Source organism: Leptinotarsa decemlineata, unplaced genomic scaffold (genome assembly GCF_025532065.1).
Source record: "Leptinotarsa decemlineata unplaced genomic scaffold, Ldec_3_MD MMD2_tig00002082_RagTag_RagTag, whole genome shotgun sequence".
NCBI classification, from domain to species: domain Eukaryota; kingdom Metazoa; phylum Arthropoda; class Insecta; order Coleoptera; family Chrysomelidae; genus Leptinotarsa; species Leptinotarsa decemlineata.
In genome coordinates, this window is record NW_027412573.1 from 2,165,372 (window position 1) to 2,190,137 (window position 24,766).

Genomic DNA, 24,766 nt, shown 5'->3' on the forward strand with positions numbered 1-24,766 from the left:
GGCTAACCTGTTTATGGTTTTAGTGTCTTTTCATTACCTGAACTGAATTTTGAGAAAATGAGTACGATGAAAACAGCAAGAAAAACTCAAATATGGACAATATGAACTTCAACAACTACATGTAACACCTGGCACCAATGACATTTACACAAAGTAGCCAACTCTGAAAAAATATATGTGCTGCAAACTGTAATTTCTATATTTGAGGGATATAAATATAAGTAGTACAATGATAACTTCAAACAGAAAACAAAATCGAACGGAATTTTACAACTGGCAACTGAAACTATAGACAAATATAAAGGTGGCCAACATAGAAAAAACACAAGTTCCAATTATGAATTTAAATCTGTGAAACCAAGATTATCTGTGATTAAACCTTTTAACATGCAGACGAACAAATTTCTGCAAGAATTCCCTATGTAGAACATATGCAGAAACGTCTATCGGGTCTTTATCCATAGTACCAGGAAAGTAGTTGTTTTCCGCCAGGCAGATCTTGCTGTGTATAAATGTTGTTAATTAGTATATGCGATTCAAATACGGCCAAAGAAGCTGTTATCTAGTGGTTTTGTAAACTGTCTAGTGAAAATATCACAGTAATGTTTGATTGAATTGAAATTGATTGAAAACATTTATCCGACATCAGAACAAAAATACTGTCTAGGCACACGTTTCGTTAACCAATATCAAAAGTTATTTTTAAAGATGAATAAGTCAAATCATATTTGGTTTCTGTTTTGTATTATTTTGCCATCTATGAACTAATGAACGAACCAGATGAATTTTCCGAAGGTGTAGGATATAGTTTAAAAAATGGTTTAATGAAATATAAAAAACTGAGAAGTTGGCTTTGTGATTCTCCACCTTTATATAATAAATATGGGAAGGAAGATAGTGAATCATGGTGAATTTCATCAGTTCGGATACATTATCAACCACCTTCAAACAAATAGTAAATCATATTGCCTGAAATTCCATATTAATAGGCACTAAAATCCAAGAAATATTATTGCAGTATTTTGCAGACTTTTCAATCTGTCTTACAAGAAAGGGGCTTTTCCTTCTTGCTGGAAGACTGCTCGCGATCAACCTTTTCCAAAAAGGGCAAGAAAACTCTTCCAAATATAACTATAGACTAGTCGCTTTGCTATCAGTGACATCAAAAATCATGGAGAAAAACGTGAACCACCATATTCTTAAATATTTGGAAGGTTTTGACATCTTGAGCGACCATCAATATGGCTTTATAAAGCTCAAATAAAACATTTTCCGAAGTATTGTTCTTCTGTATGGAGCTCCGCCCCTAATCATACCCTGAAGCTGCTATCAAGGTTGTGATACTATATATTTTCTCATCTTTCATTTGAATCATACACACGCAGCTAGATGGTCATAGAATAATGTGAATTCCAAAACAAAATAATTCAATCTCTTGATAATAAAAAACTTGTTATGGGCCTCTTCATAGACTTTTCTAAAGCATTTGACTGTGTTAGTCATGATTCTATTATCAAAATTTTCAAGGTATGGACTGAGGGGAACGCCGTATAGCTTGCTAGAATCCTATGTATCTGACAGACAGCAAATTGTTAAAATAAACAACAATAACAGTAATCCCTTAGGCAATACGCAAGGAGTCCCTCAAGGATCAATATTAGGCCCCCTTCTATTCATAGTATTTGCCAATGACCTCATATCATACTTGAACGAAAACAATAAAATTATTACAACATGTTATGCAGATGACACAAACATTTTAATTATAGAAGATTTAGTATCATTAAAATTTTATTGGCTGAGACTACCTATGCTAAGGTGATAACACGGTTAGACAAAAACCATTCAATAATTAATAAATCAAAGACTAATGTCCTGATGATTTGTTCAAATAGTCGGGAACACCACCAGCTTTTGTTGTTTGAAAATACCAATAACGTCGTATCTTCTTCTGATTCTATCAAAATGCTAGGAATTACCTTTGATTCAAAGCTCTCATGGATTTCACATATTGATATTGTCTGCGGCAAACTTAGAAAAGGATGTTATGCACTCAAGTTTATGGCGAGTCATTGCAGTGAAAATATCCTTTATACTTTGCCCACTTCCATTCTCATATGAGATACAGAATTTTGAACTGGGCAGCAAGTTCCTCTGTAGAAAGGGTGTTCTTATTACAAAAATACTCAATCAGAATAATTGCAAAAGTGAGTAGAAGAGAGTCATGCAGAGATTTTCAAAAAATTCAATATTTTGACTGTTATGGGCACATACATCCTTGAAGTGTGTTGTTTCATTTTCAAAAATAAGGCCACTTATAATGCCATCAGAACACACCATGAACATGATACTACAACAACACACATGATACCACAAGGGCAGGTATCAAAAATCTGAAAAAACACTCAGCAAAAACCGCTACACCATAGAAGAATTTTTTAATTAGGAAACTTGAATTTTAAATGGAATATGTAGGCACTATGCCTTTCATGTATATGCGAATTAATGTGTATTTATGTATGTAAACATGTATGTATTTATATTTATGTGAATATCTACAACAATTCTTTCAATCTGTACTGTATTATGTTGTTATATTACCTTTTGATATTTTTCACAAGTTAATTGCTGAAATAAAGAAAAAAAAATAGACGTGTTTTATTCATTAAAGAAACTTCCTGAGAATTTAGTCCCTACTATTTTGAAATTATACTATATTAATGAAAAGACTATTAAGAAAGAAGCAAATTCGTCTGGTATCTGTCTAGAACCAAACTCAAACCACTTATTCATAATTTATTTTTACTTTTACTTCACAAAAGTTGTCACTTCATAATAAATTGGAGCGGGTGAAGTAAAAGTTTGGTGTATGAATCAACCATAAATGTTGAGTAAGATACAAGAATAGTATGCAAAAATATATTGAATAAAATTTGTACTATCACAATAAAATCACTTTATAATTTTTCCCATCTTCAGTTCCACGTAAATGAATATTTCCTAGTATGTGTATCAACGGCTTTCAACAGCTTATAACAGTTGAAGACAACTTTCCACTTTATTTTATGATATTCGCAGCTATGTAGGAAATTATGTTGAAACTTTCTGGAAATTATGTTGGAACTTGCAATTCCTTTGTTTCATTCCGGAATTGGAATTTATTGCTCGTCACAAAATACAATGACCACTATAGCCAACAGTCACTTATGTGTTTTTCTATGTTTGATGAGCAAACTTCTCGATATAAACTCCGAATCGCAAATGATACATTTGAATTTTTTTGCATCTGGTCTATCTGCGTGAAGAAACATCAAATGCCGATCTAACTGACATTTGAGTGGAGCTATGAAGGGGCAAATGTGACATTTGAAGAGAAATATCCCTGGAATGTCCTCGTGATATTTGAGGTGTTGCATGAGTTTCCATTTTTTTGCAGCACTGTAGAGACATTTGCTACAGGAATATTTTTTTTTGAAGCTTTCCTTGTGAGCTTCAACTCCATGACTGCTGAAAGTTTTGAAACAATCTGTCTCAAAGGGACATTTTTTGCAATGAAACCAATTTAGTTTTTCTGGATCTGAGCATGACGCTTCAACGGTGAGGTTTTCTTCTTGTGCGTTCATGTTGGATGTTGGTGTATCGATGTTTTCCATTATGATTCAAAGATATTAGCAGAGTTAGTACTATTCAAGAATGTGATTTCGTTTTTTTTTGTTAATTACTATCGTTGGTATTTTTTAAATCAGTTTATATTTCTCGTTTTTCACAATGTATACTTTCAATTATCGATTCGAAATTTCGAATTTCTATTCACTATTTATTTACCCAAAAGTTAGGTTATTAGTAGTTTCATTAATTGGGTGCGTCTTTAGACATGTATCCAGCTACTAGTTCCGTAACTTCAATCATAGGAGGTAATGTATCTTTGGAATTTGATTTTAGTCAAATAGGTTAACCGAAAAGCAAACATGTTAATCAATATTTCCATTCCAAATTCATTGTTACTGTTTGAAAATGTCCTAATAGGGTGGAACTGCAGTAACATCAGTGACAAATGAAAGTGGTAAAAAACATAAAAAGTTTTATTTCAACCATGCAGTCATTGTCCACTGTGGTTCTGGCGTTGAATTTGGTCATTATTACGCCTTGGTCAAAGAAGAAACGGACTGGTTTAAGTTTGACGATAGTCGTATCACGAAGTGTTCTGGTGATGCATTGAATTTATTGGAGCCTCTGGAGACACCCTACATTTTGTTTTATAAGAGAGAGGACATTGTTAGATCAAAATCTTCAGATGATGTGGTGCTGCAGGTTTTCCGGGTTTTCCTGCAGCTGAAAAAGCAAATGCGCCACTGGAATCAATGAAGTCGCCTCGGAGCGCCAAATAATTTTTATTGTTGTTTTTATTTTATTTTTATCGTTGTTTTAATAAAACTATTTCTCATTTTTCATAATATCAATATTTTTAGATTCTTATGATTTTAGAAAAGAATCGAGAAATTTTCAAGTAGTTCCATACATAACCTAAAACAATATTTTATGTCAATGTAATTACAATTTACATCTACAACACATTAACATCATTCATCATGTTGTAGAATACACAACAGTTTATCATCACACGAACAGCTTCATTGTATAAGAACGTTTGTTTCCACTTAATCACGTTCAAAATACGTAACATAAGGTGGCATTTTTTCCGTTTTTTTTTTAGGAGCAATAGTATTTTACATCACTAACGAGTGAGTAATTTCATTTCGAATTCAATTTCAACTATTTTTATGTAACTTGAACTCCATTAGACAAATTGTTGGTAACGATAAAGTCAAACTGGTAATTGTAACAAACGTTGAATGTTCCACACCTCCTATAGAAAAACTGGTTGTAATTTAAAGTGGAAATATTGAATTATTTTTCCTGTTATTTTTTGAAAGTTTGCGATCTGCAATTCGCAGGAAGAATGCGAATATTTATAAGCATGAATGAGCCTTGAAGTGTGAACTGACCTTAAGAAAAATGAATAAGCAAAGTTTTTTTTCCTGACCCGCGATTACAGTTGTTCAAGCCGTGTTTCTAATAAAAAGAAGAACTGGATTTTACTGTCATGGCAACCAATTCGAATGCCATCTGTCACTGTCATTATTATTTTAAATCATTTCAATAAATGTCAAAGATGAAGATGGCTGACGGTTCAACAATTTTGCGAAGAAATCGACCTGGTACAAAAGCCAAGGTATGTACAATGGAAGTTTTTACGTTTTTCTAAAAAATTCACTATAAGTTTTTTATATACACGACGAGCTTGGGCGTATTTTTTTGAGACAGCTCATATACACATTGCAAGTCCCAAACATAATGCTTACATTTATAATTGTTTCAGGATTTTTGCCGATGGCCAGATGAATCTTTCGAAGAAATGGATAGTACATTAGCAGTACAACAGTACATTCAACAACTCATTCGTAGGGATCCGAACAATATTGATTTGATTCTGAAAATGCCTGACTCTCAAGATGAAGGCGTCTGGAAATATGAGCATTTGAGGTAGTTTCACTTTATTCAACCACTGGGCTTTTAGGTTTTTCTATAACATACGTTTCTCATAATTTTTTTTCTGTAATGCATGATTTAAGACATGTAAAATCAAACAGTAGGGCTTTTCATATGTCTTGAAGATGTTGACCCAAGCTGTCTCTAAAATAGTTGGACAAGTTTCAAAGATATACATGAAACATTCTAACGACGTATATTGTTATGTCTTCAAGACATCTATTCTAAATCCAGACCCAACTTGTTGCACAAATAATCTCTTTTGGTACATCCATAGGACTTGATTTCACTATTTAATATTTTGTTTTCCCAGTTTGTATGTGTGTAGAAAAGATATCCATTCTTATTTTATTCATTTCTCTTTAAGAATATTGTATATTCAGACGAAAAATCAGAAATACTTCAACCTTATGTTGGTTAATTTATTTGAAATACTTGACCGATTCCAAAGAATACAATTCACACATGTGAACAGCGGTAGTTGATTATTGTATTATCAGTAATACAAATGTTCATAGAATGTTTCATCTGATAACTAAAAATGATATGAGTATTTTTTTCCGTGAGGAATTTCCAAAACTTAAATTTAAGATGTCCATTTTGTCTTTGACCGGTTATGGATCAAAACTGCATGTCTTTACTATACCGAGCACTGTTGGGGCCGAGGATAAATCTGTTGTCAATTATAGGCAATTCTGCATGGAACTCAATGGACTAGCGGTTAGATTACAGGGCGAGTGTCATCCAGAAACGTGCACACAGATGACGGCAACAGAACAGTGGATATTCCTATGTGCAGCACACAAAACTCCCAAAGAATGCCCTGCCATTGACTACACTAGACATACCCTAGACGGGGCAGCTTGTCTCTTGAATAGCAACAAATATTTTCCTAGTCGGTGAGTTTTTGTTATTATTATTATTATTATAATTATGTCCATATAATTCCATATTTTCCCAAACAATATTACTTGATTTTTCATTCCAGGGTTAGCATCAAAGAATCGTCTGTAGCCAAACTAGGTTCAGTCTGCCGAAGAGTATACCGAATCTTCTCTCACGCTTACTTCCACCATAGGTCGATCTTCGATGAGTTCGAGAACGAAACCTGTCTTTGCAAGAGGTTCACGCAGTTCGTGACGAAATACAACCTGATGTCCAAAGACAACCTTATCGTACCGATTTTAGAAGAAGATAACGCACCTGGGGAATCAGAGGCATAAACCCCATTTTAATCCAGAACATATGAAAAGGTCCTCAACTCATTTGGAACATTTTTATAACGTGGAACGTTCCAAAAAAGAGGTTACTCATTTTTTAAGTCAGATTTTTGTAGATCAGAACAAGTTGGCCACGTGGAAACCTTACCAAGTTTCGTAGGAAGGTGGGAGATTTGTTGATAGTGAAAAAGAAGTGTATGGAATAGTTGAGATTCTTAGAGTGTTCTGGGAAGCCCCAACATTTTTCCCTATTGCAATAATTTGATTTTAAAAATTTGTTCTTTCTTATCACCCTGTATATGAGGGGTAGTATGTTGTGAAATTTCCTGTATGATTAAATAAACCCCTTTATTTCTGAACTGAATAAAAGAAAGTATTGTTTGTCATAGCAAATTATGATGTTCAAACGCGTAGCGGGGACTCTCCAGTAATTTAATTTTTTTTTAATCACAACTTGGAATTATTTCTTTTCTAATTCAAAAATTCTAATTTTAAATCTTGAAATTGCTTTGAAAAGGCTGGTTTAGTTTGTCTGCCTCTGAATTTTTTTTGGCATTTACACCATTACTAGTGAACTGATCAGATTCAAACTCTACTACACTATAATTTGGTGTGTCCAGCCTGGTTGCCGGCGTGAACAGTAAACTTTTATATAGTACATTGTAGCTTAGCGTTAATACATACAGGTAGTTATTTCTTTTCCAATTTTCCAAGAAGTGGCTGTTAAAACTAATTTTGTTGTTTTTTCGAAGTCTCAACTTGGAATAATTTTTTTAAATTTATAACTCGGAAATTCTGACTCAATAACTTAAAATTCTATTGAAAAGACTAAATATAACTTTGCTGGTTTAGTACATCTGCTTTTAAAATCTTTTTGGCACTTATTCCATTACTGATGAACTAACCTAATTGAAACGACTAAGCTATCATTTGTTGTCTCCGGCCTGGTTGTCGGCGTGAAAGGTACTGTTTTATATAGTACATTTTTGCTTAGTGTTTATACCTACAGGGAATCATTTTTTATACATTTTTTTACCTGTCCTTTTTTGAGTGTTCAATAATTCGTAATCGCATGATGAGAGAACTTCCCTTATAGATCGCAAGCCAATACTAAATACCAAATAACTTATAGAAATGTATGATTTTTATAGTTCACAAGTAAAAAATAATGGGAAAGTGAAAGCTGAGGTGAAAACCAAGTTGGGATAATTTGATGAAAATTCTTGTATGGCTTTTATAAGATACTAATCATGAATGGGATTTTTCCTAAGCAAACACCAACAAAAAAATGGGACAGGAAAAATTTTATTTTTCGGAAAAGTGACCTCCACGTGCAAAGGTGATATGTTCTAGGAGGACAGACATGTGTACCACAGTGGCGAAGTATTTTTGCTTCTTGTATTTTGCATCTCTTTAGGTGTTTTAATTCTACTCGTGAAATTTTGTTTATTTTTAGTCTCCCACGATTGTACGAAATTTGAAGCAGCCTTTTAATTTTTTTGAGCCATTTCAAACAGAATGGTGCATGAAAAAGGCAATGGCATTAAACCTTTGCTTTTTTTTGACAAATCGAGGATTTTTGTAGAAGTTGAGTGGTCTATACTAAACTCTACTATTTCTGCTGGAATTAGTGCATAGTTGAAATGTATTCTAGCTGGAGATTTGCTGTTTTTTTACTAAAAAATTGAGGTACAGAAAATGTTACATTATTTCCACAACTTTAATAACTACATATGCTTGACGTAATACAAAAAGTACTAAACTTAATTCAGACTAGCAAACTGTGGTATTTTCATCAAAAGTAGTTAAAAAACGAACACGACTTGAAATCAGGTGTGGGATTTAGGCCACTTCTGATGACTCAGTAATCGAAAAACTATTCATACAGTTTTTAAAATGACCCGCATCCCATTGCTGGGAACCAAAGCAATATCTTCAAACTTGATGTGAACTCTGTCTCAAGAACACCAAATGTGATTCCGGGTACTGTCAGAAAAACTGTCTTGGTTTGTTCATAGCCAAGCGAAAAATTATGATTGTTTAATGTTTCTGTTGACTCCAAAAGTGTTCTTGATTTTTTTTTTCGAAAACTTCCATCACCCTGAGTTTGTGAAAAACTATATTTTACACGCAACTTCTAGTATACCTTTCTAGGTAGTTTCGAAACTGTTCATACTGAACAAAGCGTTTTCATTGCATTTTATATCTTAGGTACGTTATCGTCCAATTGAAAGTGTATTTTTCTATTAATTTCTTTCGATTTGGCCGTACTTTTGAAAATAGTTTTTAAATATATATTTAGACGATTTTTTTTCCGAACAGAATGTAAAAAAGTAGTGTATTATGATGTGTATAAATTATTGTATTCACAAAAATGGTATGTATTAAAACTGTGAACTAACTAGTTATTAAAAATTATTTATATGAACTTTTTGTTTTTTCTTTGAATGAGCTGACCAGTGGCGTACGAATGGAATTTCAATGCTTGCTGTTTGAGTGATGATTCTGAAAAGAAAACTTGAATGAAAGTAATTTTTTTGTCGAGATGATTTTGGAGAACTTTTTACAGGTGTAGAAATTCACCTCAATAGATAAAAAAAGAACTGTTTGAAGGATTTAGAAAAGACTCGTGGAAAAATGATTTGATCATATTAATAAATTAAACTAGACTGAAATGTAATAAATCTCTGATTGAAAGAAATTCAGTGAGAAACTTTTGAATTCATTGAAAACTTCTCTAATACTGGAGGTATTTTTGTTTCGTAAACACGCATTGTGGTATTGTAAAAACACGTTGCGGTTTTTTAAACTGGCGTTGCTGTTGTGTAAATACGCACTGCAATTTCCTAAGCACGCGTTGCTGATTTGTAAATATTTGTAATATTATATACATGTTGCTATATCATGTATATAATATTAAAGGATGAATAAAGTTTATTATTTTGTAAGCACACACATTCCAGCTTTGTTAACATGTGTTGCGATTCTGTAAGCACGATTTGCTGATTTGGTTGCAGTTTTGTAAACACGTTTCGCTCTTTTGTCAACACGTGTTGCGATTTTGTAAACACGCATTGCGAATTTGTGAACACGTAATGCTGTTTTGTAAACACGTATTGCGATTTTGTAAGAACGCACTGCGATTTTGTTAGTACGTGTTACGGTTTTGTAGACAGGCATTGCGAATTCGTAAACACGCGTTGCTGTTTCTGTAAACTAGTGTTGTGGTTTTGTAAACACGTGTTGCAGTTTTTAAAGAACGCATTGCGAATTTGTAAAAACGCCTTACTGTTTTATAAACACGTACTGAGGTTTTGTAAACGAGTGTTGCAGCTTTTTGAACAGGTGTTGCGATATTGTACGATATCGCACACATTGCGAATTTGTAAACACGCGTTGCTGTTTTGTAAGCAACATCCATCAAAGCGGTCGGGAGTGCGAGAGAAGGGACGAGTCACTCGAATGCTCGGCAAGCTGCCCAAGTGATACCTGAGATGTGTGTTGCTGTGAAACGTCTTTAGTGTAACGATATTGCTCACGAGGATTTGAGACAGAAAAACCTACTTTGTCAAAGCTATTTTTCGTGGTTTTTGATCGTGGTCTGCAGGTTTTTAAGCCTGACGGTTCCTCTACTACTGCAGTAGACATCAAAGGCGATGTAACGGCGACCATTACCACATCGCTTTTGATAATGTCTACCGCAGTAGCACTAGGAACGTCAAGCATAAAAACCTGCAGACCACGGCCGAAAAACCCGAGAAAAAGTTTTTACACAGTTATATCCGGCCGTGAAAGTTTACATGTTTTAATCAAAAGTAGTTTATTCAAAACAAATTGCTGAAATTCTCAAGGTGAGCAAAAGTCGGTTCGACTTAAAATATTTGCTTTCTTTATTTACCAAAAACATGCAAAAGGAGAACATTCACATTCATGTCACAGGAAATACAGTCCACCTAAATTGATACTCAACAATTTGCATCTGACCAGGAGTTCGGCGACCCCATCCTTAAGGCCACATTGGCTTCCCGTACAGGGCCTTCAGTCCCCTGGCCGTTCCCCTATCCGCTACCTGGGGACGCGCCCGATAGTTAGCCCAACCCACGGGAACAATTTGCATATTTTTACACAAGAAAAAATTACTATTTACATAATCCCATGTATTATTCCTACTTCTTGTTGCATTTGATGGTACCGATTTCAAAATTGGAATTGGTGTCATCATTCTATACTGCTCATCGACAAACGTCGAAAAAAATGATCCAGTTCTAATCTGTAGGAAAAGTGTATTCGTTGGATTCATTTCATCCGAGAGATGCAATTACCTCAAAATGATGAATGTGAAATAAAACAATCATTTCATAAAAGGAACAGTTCAATTATTGAAGAAAATAAGCATAAAGTGTGTGTATACTGGGAAAGTCAAACTTCATCCATTTATCCTGCTGAAATATTTCACCATTCCAGTTTCTTTCCCTCCCAAGAGTAGAATCCCCCATTGTGTTCTTCAGACAGATTTTTTATCAAGGAGATCATCCCTTTGACACTGGTGTCTATGTCTATTGGAGCTTTTGAACCTCCCATATCGGTTTTAACCCATCCAGGATGCAGGCAAACTGCTAGTATTCCATCATTGTTCAGATCGACACTCAGGGATTTTGTTGCGATATTCAAAGCTACCTGAAAAAATCATGGAAGAATGATATTAGTGTTCATGTACAAGTCAAGAGATATATATGGGCTAAATAGCGACTCACTGAAATTTGCAAAAGACGAATTAATCAGCCCCATAACGTTTTTCATCAATACCTGTTTTGCAGAAGGTGTTTTTCTTAAACTCTCCAAAGTTATACCGATTTTTAAAAAGGGTAACAAAAATAATATCAGTAATTACCGACCCATCTCCCTAGTTCCTATTCTATCAAAATTGCTTGAATTGGCTTATAAAATCAGACTGATCAACTATTTAGAGAGAAAAAATGTACTGAACCCTAAACAACATGGATTTCGTGAGGGAAAGTCTACTATAACTGCACTTGTAGATATGATTATTCACATCACAGATGAATTTGAGAAACGAAATGTGACACTAGCATCTTTTTTGGACCTTTCCAAAGCTTTTGATTGTGTGTCACATGAAATTCTTTCAATGAAATTAGAAAGTTATGGTGTCAGAGGAAATGCTTTTTCATTCATTCAGAGTTACCTTACAGGAAGATATCAGTGTACCTCCTCAAACGGAAAGGTATCATCCAAAAGGGAAATTACATGGGGGGTTACCCAGGGTTCAATCTTAGGTCCCATACTATTTATTATTTATGTTGATGACATAACTCATTTCTTATCGTCAAAACATGTTGAATATGCTGATGATACCACATTACTAGTTTCAATGAGAAACTATGATCAGAATATTGAATGATACATCCTCAAAAGTGCTCAGGAATATTTCACGAATATAAGATTGTGTCTAAATAATGATAAAACAAAAACGTTACTCTTTACTCTGAATTACAACTTAACCCTGGAGGACAATTTGCCGGTAAAATGCCTGGGACTGACATTAGATTGTAAACTGACATGGGAGGCTCACATAACCATTCTGAGAAATAAATTAGCTACCTCCATCTATCTCTTAAGAAATATCAAAGATATTGTAAATGAAAGTGTTGTTCTCACAGCCTACCACGGTCTCTTTCACAGTACCATGTCCTACGGAATTCTCTTATGGGGTGGATCGGCACATGTTGATAAAATTCTCATAATGCAAAAAAGGGCAATAAGAGTAATAACAAATTCAAAACTTGATGAAAGTTGTCGTCCACTATTCAAAAAACTAGGTATATTGACTGTGACTAATCAATTCATTTATGAATGCTTACTTTCTGCCAAGAAAAACATTTCCAGTTATACTGTTCAAAATAAATATAATACCAGATATAAATCCGTTATAGTGCCGTATTTTCGCTTATCCAAGAATCTCAACTTTTTCAGATTTCTGTCTATTAAATATTACAATATGATACCAAACGAGTGGAAGGAACTAGTCCTAGTTAAATTTGCTAAAAGGGTAAAAAGTTTTCTTAAAGAAAATGTGTTTTATAAAAGTGAAGAGTTCATACACTTCTTTAATGGAACATGACTGTATGACAGGAATGTATTATAACTAAGTTCTCCTACTATTTTACATAGGTTATTTTTGTATATATATATATCTATATATATATATATATATATATATATATATATATATATATATATATATAACTTTATTTTACATTTTAAATAGCTTAAAATTTGTTTCTGCAAGTACAAAATTTTCCTTTTACTATTTTTTTGACGACTGTATACAATTTTTTTAATTGTCACACAAGAGAATAAACTCTACTCTACTCTACTCTACTATGTTTTTTTTTAATTGAGTTAAATATTAAATTTTGCTTCGCAAATATTCAACATTGTAACTTCAAAGAAGACACCTTAGGAAATGTTTTACGTTATATATTCTGGGGATTAACAAAAGCAGTTGCAAAGATTGGAATGATATCATTCTAAAAGTTGAATTATTTTTTTTATCGATTATTCAACTCGTTGGCAGAATATATGAAAACTACCAATTTACTAACTTAAAATCCACTCAATTATTGATATAAACAGCAATGTACTTACTTTTGAGCATCTGTATGGATAAAATCCACCATCGTCGTTCATGCTGATAGATCCCAGAATAGAACTCATGTTTATGACAGCTGATTTGCTACTGCCAAGTGGAAGATCGTAGTTGGCCTCTGATGCCCTTTTCAACAATGGAAGAAGTGCCTAAAACAGCAAGAAACTTACCAATTTGTAGAAAACGGACTTTTTTACGATTGGAAAGCTCTTCCATTTCAGATATTTGGAATCACGACAAGTCTTACGAAAGACTCAGCCCATTCCCAGTATATTTTGTATCCATAAACAAGTATATTGACAAAACATAAAGTTAAGTGAATATGTAGTGAAGCAGCAAAAAAGTGAAATGACTGAATAATGTGTCAATTGAATCTTCTGTTTAGTAGCTTATTGGGTAAAATATAGTCATAAAAGATATACCTACTGATTTCCAAATAATCCTTTGGCTTTGCATATAGATCTATTTGAAGATGCAAGGTATACATTTCTTTCCATTTTCAATTGAAAGCTATCATTTATTTTTTCCCTAAATTCATGTTTCTACCACCACAAACGAATAATTATTTCATAAGTTCTAATATTTGGAAAAAAAAACAATGACAAACAAGTTATGAAAGAAGGTATTGACTTTTTCCATGAGTTTTGTCAGTTTTTATGAGTCTACATGAGATATGGCGCTACAAAAACACACATTACATTTAAATAGACTTTTTAAAAAAACTAATATTACTACTGAAAACTTTGATCGCAGCTCTGTTCAGAAAGTAGGCTGATTGAGTATAATTTTACCATTTTGAAGCTATCAAACAATAGTTACACCAACATGTAGTTGTGTAACTTTTTTTTATTTTTTTTTCAGCTTTAAAGTCCATCTTTATATTTTTAAATTTTTGTTTTATATATATATATATATATATATATATATATATATATATATATATATATATATTTCAATGTAGGTTTTCACGGATGGTAGAATATGATGTGTTGTTTTTCCGGGTGTTCATCCGTTGTGTACGAGTCGATAGTCGACGTTTCGCCATCATCTCAGATGGCATTTTCAAGACGAGTTACTGCTTCGCTTCGAGAGGTGTAGCAGTAACTCGTCGAGTTACACCTCTCGAAGCGAAGCAGTAACTAGTCTTGATAATGCCATCTGAGATGATGGCGAAACGTCGACTATCGAATAGTACACAACGGATGAACACCCGGAAAAACAACACATCATATATATATATATATATATATATATATATATATATATATCTAAATATCATAAAAATAAATGCATGAGGTCGTTTAATTTCGATTAAATTGGTACACTCGACCACCCTGTAGATTTCTATGGGTTGAATAAAGCCTGCAAAAACGGTAACTAATCTTTTATCAAGTTTTTTACAAACTGTAGGTTTTCGGCTAAAATGAATAATCTGAAAGTGTCGAGTTTGTACATTCTATGCAGTTCTTGCTCAGCAATTAAACTGGAAATATTGTGCTTTAACATGGAACGCCATCACTTACCATTGGCTGAGATGAATAGAGCTGTAGGGCTTCTTCAAGGTGGCATGCGACAAAATGATGTAGCTCTTCGTTTGGGGGTCTCCCAAAGTGTTATCAGTCGATTGTGGCGGCGTTTCCGTGAAACTGGCAGTCCAGCCGAACAACATCCAGGGCGAGGACGCGCTACAACTGCAGTTCAAGACCGATTTTTGGTCTTAACCGCAAGAAGACAACCGACAATCACAGCACCTGAGTTGGTTAACGTGTTGCAGCAGACGCACCAGGTAACCATTGGTCGTGATACTGTCAGAAATCGACTGCATGAAGCAGATCTCCACAACAGAAGGCCACTTAGATGTCCACCTTTGTCGAGAGGCAATCGCGGTAGAAGATTAGAGTGGTGTCAAGAACATCAAAACTGGGATGCAAATGATTGGGCCACAGTTTTGTTTACAGACGAATCCAGATTTGGATTTCATCCAGATTCTCGTCGAGTAAGACTGTGGAGACGACCTGGAAATAATGAACGTTTGAGACACGTCCAGGAAGTCTACACATACAGAGGTGGTACAGTAATGCTATGGGGCGGAATCATGATCGGCGGCAGAACCGATCTCGTTTTTCCAAATCGCTCCCTCACAGCTCGACAGTACCTCGACACCATTCTTCTACCTATCGTCCGTCCGTTTGCTGGTGCTGTTGGTGAAAACTTCCACCTAATGCACGATAATGCTCGTCCACATGTCGCGCGTCTAGTGACTGACTGGCTCACCAACGAAGGAGTTGATGTATTGCCATGGCCAGCACAATCACCAGACCTGAATCCCATCGAGCATGTGTGGGACATGCTTCAACGAAGAATTACTCCGCATATGGGGAACATTCACACAACGTTTCAATTGAGAGAGCTTTTAATCGCTGAATGGGCAAATGTACTTCTACAAGACATTGACAATCTCATTTTGTCGATGCACGATAGATGTAGGGCCGTAATAAACCAGCGTGGAGGCCATACTTTGTACTGATTCCAATTTTTTTTGTATTATGATTTTTTTTCGGGGTGCCAAAGAAGAGCCATATTTTTTTTTAGTTTTGCTTATATGCGCACTCAGTATTTTTGACCATTCAATAAGTTTTGTTGTAAGTTATATTCGTTTAATAATCACACGTCAACTTTTTTTTCCCTAAAGCGATCTAAAAAAAAAATATTGCCATTTTCAAAAATATCCCTAGACTTTTCCGATGTGTGTATATATATACTTTTTGTTTTTATTATTTTGGTATTGTTAAAAATAACTACAAGATTATATTAAGCAAAGAATACTTTGTAGGCCATAACACCAGATCTATTCTATTATGATAACTGGTCAATTATATGTTTATAAATAAATAAATATTCTCCTACCTTCGTTAACAACAAGGGACCCACTGTATTGATTGCAAATGTGTTCATCATTTGATCCTCTTTGACGAAATTGATCCTGGTAAATTTGGGAGAGTATCCCGCATTGTTCAGTAAAACGTTCAATCCATCATCTTTCACGATTGCCTCCACTTGCTTGGAGAAATCTTCAAATGTGTCCGTTTTTTGAACATCTAAAGGAGAGTGTCAAATCAATTATCAGGATTTTCAATGTCCCCTCTATTCAAAGACATATTCATAATATACATTTCCATATATATTGAAGAAGATTGTTGATATATGGAAACATGTCATATCAATTCCATAACTTCTGCAAGAATTCAGGAAGTACAGAACGCCTGCATAACACTAATATTCAGCTTGAATTACAGAGATCATGTGACCCCTTCCATCAATCAACTTAATTGGTTAAAAATACAAAACAGAAGAGAATTGCATTTCGCTTGCTTCATTCACAAACTGATGAAAACACAACAACCCACTTATTTGGTAAATAAACTTTTTCCCAGACATCAGATACACTCAAGAAACCTTAGATTTAACAATAATTTTGACATTCCGAATCATAACAGCACTATCTATGAACGATCCTTCACGTATCATGCTGTAACAATGTATAATTCATTCAGTGAATCTTTGAAAAATTCACCACTAACGCTATTCAAAAGTAAACTTAAAACTGAATTACTTAGCCAACAGTGATCCAAACATAAACATTTGAATTTAATCTTACTATTGTCCTGAAGTAGCCATTTATTTTTTGTAATGTTTCTTTTTTTTTCAAACGTGGTTGAGTGGGAGAATAGCGCTTTGCTAAACTCCGCCACGTAAAATAAGGACCATTTATTATTATTATTATTATTATTATATTGACAATTCACACATTTGAGTTCAAAATACTACACTATAATGAAAACAAAAAAGTCATGAAATTAATTTCCAATAGGTACAATTTTCTTGTCATGTTCATACTATATGTTAAGTGAACTTTGAAATGAGAAATCTTTTCCAAGAAAGGCTGAGATTGTGGCCTTAAAGATCAACTGATCTAACCTCATCAGAATTTTTTAGGCTTACTGAAATCTGAAGTCCTTGAAGGCAAAAGATGAATAAAAAATGTATAAGAACTGAGGTTTTCATTCACTGCCGATTCCCGTTGTTAGCTCAATGTGGATATTTTTTGAAGTCAGTGTTTTTTCGTCAATTTACTGATTCTGAACCACTCAACATTATAAAAAGTGTCGAATACCTAACTGTAGTATGTGAACGTTACAATTCGAGGCTGCAATTTCTTGTAGTTCCTGCAAAGAAAAAAAGAAAATATCAGAATAAAGTTATTGATTGCCTTTCAACGTGTGATTCCTAACAAGGCAGCATATTTTTTCTCCGTGTACTGGAAAATATTCACTGAGGAGAAAGATAATTTTTTGAAAATTTCTTCAGAATATAGCAAGTTTTATGCATCTATATTTTTAATCAAGTCGAATAGGCAACTAACATTTGGACAACCATGTAGCTACGTTACTTTGCAACAACCCTCGTATATAGAGATCAATTTTTCTGTGGGAAGAGGAGGTTGAATAAACACCTGTAGAATTTTGACCAATCATGTGACTGTGATTACCACATAATAGTCTCAAATGAAACAAAACACAATTCATGAAAATATTTAAAATAGATCTGGACAAAAATTTATGAGAAATCTGCATGTTTACAAACAATTCAAATGCGTCTGTGTGGGCGTGTCAATATTCACTACATATTTCCAATTCTTCCAGATTCTTCTTTTCCCACAAAAACTACTTCATCTCGGATACGGATAATTAGTCATAGGCGATAGGTAGTCATGACTAGTAAAATTCAAGTGTCAATTATCTGTTAGGTAGGGATATAATATATAAAGTATAAAATTATGAAAGCATTCAAACGAATCAAATTAAACTTCGCGCTCGCGTACTGAACAGTGTGTTTTGTGGCTCGCTTTTCCACTATACCCGCGAATGCTGTGATAGTTGCTTGATATTTTGTTATTTTAGTACTGTTCCTGGATATTTATCGACCAATTTCTGATTAGCTTAGTAATTGAAAGTGAAATGGCTCCCACGGGTGAGTATATAGATGAATAAATATGTTTAGATAACCTAGAAAATCAGCTTACCTCTGCCTTATCCAAAGAACGGCATGTTGCAATAATGTTTTTTTGGGGAATTTTATCTTTCACTAAATGTTTTACCAGACCGAGACCTAACCCCCGATTGCAACCGGTTATTAAAATTGACTTCATTTCATTTATTTTTCAAGAACGTTTCATCACTTATTGAGTGCACCAGAACAAATTTGTCTGTCTCCAACCCACTTCAAGGCCGAAGATTAGAGCAATCAAGGCCATCTGAAGTCAGATAGTTTAGAACGGTCAAATGGCGTCGGTTTTTTGTTTTAATAATGTCATTTTTAGAGGTGTGCGGAACTTTCGGGGTAATACGTTTTACGCGTTCAAAACGGTGAACACTCAAATCAGGAATTCCTCCAGTGCAGTTAACAAAAGTAAGTGCGTTTCATTTTGTTTCCTTACTTTTGATTAGGAATATTTCCTGAAATCCGCAGGATTAAATCTCTGCGAATAACCTTTAAATTAACGTCACCATTCGTGACTTGCATTTACGTCACCGATCAATGATTGCGACATCTCTTGTCATATTGCCCAACTTTCTGGTAATACGGTACAGGGAGCTACAAATTGGAGGTGTGTACCTTCTCTTTCACTTATGTACAGGGTGTACCATCTACAACGAAACAAAATTGTAACAAGTTGCGAAGGGTTTTCAAGGAGCTAGATTATGGTGTTTAGGGCAAAAATATTCATTGAAATTGCTTAATTGGTAAATTTTCGTTATGTGGACACCCGGCGATTTTGAAAAAATTTTTGACTGTACTTACGTATTTTGATGCGTAGATTACGAATCCGAAAGAAAAAAGCGGCGCTCTCCCTTATTTAAAAAGTTACGGCCCTTCAAAGTTCAGAAAAGGGCAACTTCTCAGCCTTCTTTTTCACTAAATAAACTATTTAAAAACAAAAGCATTTATTCACTAGGTCACCTTTATACCTTATTCCTCCTTCTTTAACACTTTTCACTTCAATAATCAACATTTCTCTTATAAAAAACTTAATTTAAAAACGAATGCTTCTCCTGGTGACATTATTCTATTTTTAGGTTAGTTACTAGTAACATTTCAGAAAAAAGCGGTTGGTATTTGCCGTCGCCTACTATTTCAAATTCGTAATACACCACCAAAAACCAATTTACGATCTAAAGAGTGAAGGTAAAAAACATTTGAATTACTTCAGGAATATGGACTGCATCAGCCGTACCAACCATATTATTAACCTTAAAAACGTAAAATACAGTGATATGTAACCAAAAAGCAGCTCCGTACATTTTTTAACATTTTTATAAGAAAAATGTTGATTATTGAAGTGAAAAGTGTTAAAGAAGGAAGAATAAGGTGTAAAGGTGAACTAGTGAATAGATGCTTGTGTTTTTAAATAGTTTATTTAGTGAAAAAGAAGGCTGAAAAGTTGCCCTTTTCTGAACTTTGAAGGGCCGTAACTTTTTAAATAAGGGAGAGCGCCGCTTTTTTCTTTCGGATTCGTAATCTACGCATCAAAATACGTAAGTACAGTCAAAAATTTTTTCAAAATCGCCGGGTGTCCACATAACGAAAATTTACCGCTTAATTTTTTTTTAAATTGACTGTCAAATTCACCTCGGGGTGGAATAATATTTTTTATGTTATATAAGTAATATCAAATTCATTTTTCAAAGTTTCGAGTGAAATGTTTACAAGTTTTATACATATTTTTGTGATTCAAGAAACCTACTCATAGATAGGTATTTTGTAAATTTGTTGGGTAACAATGATTTGTATTTATAGTAGTATGCAGTACAGTATTTAGGTTAAGCAACTGAATTATGTAATAGAAAATGTTCTACTTAGTCTATGTGTGTATTATATCATATTTCTGTCCAATTCAGGTAGTTAAACTCTTGGTCAAAATATGGAATACACATTTCTTATAGTACTCGGATGTAGCACTACATTATAAATTAATAATCAAACGCATTTATTCAATAAATTCTCTATTTACCTCTCAATAAAATAAATCCCAGTCAGTTCGTGATTGAATTTGTAAGACTAGAAGATTTTTGCACTACTCAAGTAGAATTCTTAAAGGTTAGAATTACGAGGTTAGAATCATGTTTCTTCCAAATTGATCGAGTGACAGACAGTTCCAAAATATGAGAAAAATTCAAACAACAATTATGCAAAAACTAACTGCAGAGTCAAATTTCCATTATATCAATAAAAAAATCATGAATTTCATTAGTTCGGACTTCCATTGTCTAATATATGATTTGAAATCTCTGAAATAACAAATGTTATTTCAAATGAATACTCATTTGTTATTTCAGAGATTTCAAATCATATCATATTAGAGAATGGAAGTCGGAACTAATGAAATTCACCATAAAACATTGTCAATTATCTTCAAACAAACGTTAAGAAAACTATGTATAGTGCGGACTTAAATATAGGATATTCACGTTAAGAAGAGAATGACGTCTCTTTTTTTGGTAATTTTGTATATCCAACATAACCACTTTGAAATTCCTAATGAAATGCGTTCAATAGCAGTGAAACTAGGTAAAATTTAATTTTGTAGGTTGCTCAACTGGTAGTAAAATGTCAGACGTTGCCGAATCGAAAAAACTCGAAAACTGTCGGTCTTTCTTTTTTTTTCAGAACTAATCATTTCTTTTGATAAGATCTGCGTATATTCAATATGCTTAAAGCATTGTCGAAACAGTCTCAACACAGTTGTATTTCAACTAAGTAAATTGATAGTAAGTAAGGTTAATAGCAATAAAACAAATCAACAGTACAAAAAAACGTAAAAGTTTGAAATAGTGCACATGTTGACAACGCCGTAACTTGTCATCTTGTGACGTCATTCTCTTCTTAACGTGAATATCCTATAATGTCACTGTATTCTTAGAACCTTTGTACAGGGTGTGTCCGACTTAGGCCACTTTCTATGTAGAAATTTTCATATTCATGTTCGATGAAAATATTGGAAATTAGTTTCAGTTGGTATTAGTTAGATTACACTGGTAAACACACAGTTTGCTGCCGGACATTTTTTGATTGTTTCTAGGTAATTTGGGTCTGCTGAATCCAAAAATGTCACCAGATTTGCTCCATCAGATCGTTTTCATAAAATACATCATCAGCCCTAGTTTAATATGTAACGAAGGTAATATTATTTTCTCTCGGTCGACCAATGCTTTGTTAACTACGTTAGCTTCTCCTTGAACTAAAACATCTCTAGAACGCCATTTTCTTCTACTCCAGTGTTGGTCTTTAGCCCCGCTATCCCAAAGACACAGGAAACAAGGATATTTTGTATAGCCACCTTGTTGTCCCAGTAGAAAGTTCACCATCTTAAAACCAACACAGATCGCCGACTGATGTTAGTCATACTTGATGTTCTTTAGCACCAGCGATATTGTTTTATATTCTTCTTTCAGTTTTGTAGAATGCCCAATTGGTAAACTTCCATATTTGTTGCCATTATGTGGAAGGACACACTTTAAACTTCGTTTGGAACTGTCGATAAAAAGACGCCAGTGATCTGGTGTATACTCCGATACACCAATTTTTTCTAACACTCTTTCAATATTGTTACAAAAAACCATATCATCTTGCTGGGAAAAAAATGGCAATAGATCTTTTTCTCTATTACGGTAGTATGTATTTTGGTGTCTGGGTGAAGAAGTTTTTTTTCCTATAGTCTGGAGGCAAGCCTACTGTTAGCCTACTGGAAATGGGAAATATTGCCAACTTTCAGCAAGCAAGTTTGACCGACCAAGTTCTAAACAATACCAATTAATAACACATCCCACCAAAAAAAATGTTTGTCTTGTTGCCGAAAAACAATCAACTGATTTTGGTTAATTCATCTGTGCTGATTTCAAAAATACAAGCATTTTTTTTGTGTTAGCTCTAGTTTTCGAGATATAACATATTCATCAAATACTTAAATATTCTTACATTTCTGTACATTCCACCACTATAATTGCAATATGTTTATAAACAAACTTAACAAATTCTAAGACAAATACATACTAATGACTTCTAATTAAAGTGTACTCATTGGAAATGCTCATAACATGAAATTAGCGCTAATTGCTTCTTACCTATTGTCCGATAAGTAAGTAGTATTTTCTCGTAAATGGCCTTAATAAATTCCTATAAATTTGACTGTATTCCATTGTAAAATTTAGTCTGAACTTGAGTTTCGTTGCAAGTGTTTGTTTGTGACAACTGAAATCCATGGCTTCTACAAGCAGGCGTTGTTGTGCGAATAACCCGAACGTTTTTTGCTACATATGTGGCGAGTACATTCTATAGGAAAGTAGAAAACCAGTTTGTTATTTTTTAAAAAGGGCATATCAAGTCTATTTTGGTGTTCATTTAGGAGATCAAGATAAATCCTGGGCTCCACATGTAGTGTGGAAAACTTATCTTGAAAACTTGCGACAGTGGAAGAAAGAACAACGAAAATGTTAAAAGTTTGGTGTTCCAATGGTATGGAGGAACCAAAAAATCATTTTGACGATTGCTATTTCTGTCTTGTGAATATAAAATCATATAATTTCCGAAGAGCAAACTTTCCAGCTCTATATAGAACACTGTATGAGATGAACTGGGATTTTTCCAGTGTAACAGATGCTAATATGGCTGTAGAACTATTATATAAAAAAAAATTACCATTTTTGATGAACATGTTCCAGTTTATAGAAATTATGCCCATAAATATTCTCCCTGGTTCAATTCGTCCATCATCAAAAATATTAAACTAAAATCTTCTCATAGAAAAAAATATAGAAAATCTGGTTCACAAGCAGAATTCCTTGAATTTGTGAGACTCAGGCGTACTATTAAATATTAAATAAAAATGTCCTATAGTGAGTACACGGAGAATTTACAATCTTCTTTGTCAAATTACCCCAATAAACTCTGGTCATACATTCACTCCAAGAATAATACAACCAGAATACCGGGCAAATTATATCTTAACAATAATACTGTACTTTTGGAACATTCTTTAGTAGCGTTTTTCAACCTCCAGAACGGAATACAATTGCCAAATATAATGACCAGAATCATGTTTGTATTAATTTCTATCCAATTGAAGAAGGTGAGGTTGTGAGTGCTCTGAAGAAAATGAAGGACAAAATGACATCTGGTCCAGAAAACATACCTTCTTTCTTCATCAGGGACTGTTCTGGTTGTCTCACTGTTGTTTTAACTAAGATCTTTAATTTATGTTTAAAAACGAGAACATTTCCTGAAAGGTGGAAAGGGGCTAGAGTTTGCCCGATATTCAAGAATGGCGATAAAGATAAAATCGAAAATTACAGAGGTATTTCATTGCTCTGTAACTTTGCAAAAGTTTTTGAAATCATTTTGTATAATCGTATATATTCCTGTATCCGAAATATGATATCTCAAAATCAGCATGGATTTGTCAATAATCGCTCAACAGTGTCAAATCTGATATTTATCACTCAATATATCGCAGAGGCGCTAGATGACCATAGTCAAGTAGATGTCATCTATACAGATTTTGCAAAAGCATTCGACAGTATAAAAACTGTAACACAGTTGAATCATATGGATTTCTCGTACAGAATTGGATTTTATTTCAAATAATACCAATTCAATACCGAGATACCTCTACATAGTACCTACAGTAAAACATCTCTCATTCTCTTTCACACACAGACATTGTTTTCAGAGTTTTCCAGCCCATCTGCATTTCAGTAGGGTAGTTTAAAAAATTCTCGAATGGAGTTTAGTTAACACTCCAGATTCAAACCCACTGTAAATGTGGCGGTAATTTCAAAGCCATTTTGAAGTGGTTCAGTAACACAGTTTACTCTTTTACAAGAGTCGGTCGAGAAGAACTAAAAAACTTAATTATTAGCGATTCACTTGTCGATAATTATTCCCATATCTTTCATATCTCTCTCAATCTCATAATTTATAAAGATGGATATTTTCTTTAGTTATCTCGCGTTACCTAACAGAAACACTTGAAAATACTTATTTTAGATTAGAAAGTGCTCGTTATGGGAAATTGTCCTAGAAAAGAAAGGCAAAAGGAAATCTCTAAGTCAGGTAATTTTCCGTGCCAAAGCTGATGTGCACGGTTCAAGAATTTGGTTGAGATTCACTGTTTTTTGTCAAAATATCCACCTTTATTTTAATATGAAAAGAAACAAATTTTCAAATCTAAAAATCCAAATTAGAAATATAAAGGCTAAAGAAATCTCTGATT

At 33.7% G+C, this 24,766-nt stretch overlaps 3 protein-coding genes across 5 annotated transcripts in view; 2 read left to right on the top strand and 1 right to left on the bottom strand.

Annotated features, from left to right (window-relative positions):
* The first annotated feature begins 5,086 nt into the window (after positions 1-5,086).
* On the top strand, positions 5,087-6,915 carry Mob4 (MOB kinase activator 4). The gene is made up of 4 exons (XM_023167724.2): positions 5,087-5,233; positions 5,381-5,544; positions 6,240-6,449; positions 6,539-6,915. Exons 1-4 carry the CDS (start codon positions 5,165-5,167, stop codon positions 6,771-6,773), a joined length of 678 nt encoding a protein of 225 aa, XP_023023492.1. The 5' UTR covers positions 5,087-5,164; the 3' UTR covers positions 6,774-6,915.
* Positions 6,916-11,124: 4,209 nt separating this feature from the next.
* On the bottom strand, positions 11,125-18,655 carry sni (SDR family oxidoreductase sniffer). The gene is made up of 5 exons (XM_074176813.1): positions 18,521-18,655; positions 17,612-17,663; positions 16,345-16,535; positions 13,437-13,586; positions 11,125-11,447 (listed from the first exon to the last, which is right to left on the bottom strand). Exons 1-5 carry the CDS (start codon positions 18,644-18,646, stop codon positions 11,223-11,225), a joined length of 744 nt encoding a protein of 247 aa, XP_074032914.1. The 5' UTR covers positions 18,647-18,655; the 3' UTR covers positions 11,125-11,222.
* The window catches only part of Trxr1 (Thioredoxin reductase 1), a 33,125-nt gene continuing 26,582 nt past the window's right edge, over positions 18,224-24,766 (top strand). Inside the window, exon 1 of one of the 3 annotated variants that reach the window (XM_074176812.1) lies at positions 18,224-18,468. In XM_074176812.1, coding sequence (XP_074032913.1) covers positions 18,456-18,468 — 13 coding nt within the window. In that variant the 5' untranslated portion in view covers positions 18,224-18,455. Of the gene's footprint in view, positions 18,469-18,774; positions 18,907-24,542; positions 24,607-24,766 lie in introns of those variants that run through there. The other 2 variants (XM_074176808.1, XM_074176810.1) reach the window with 2 other exon arrangements.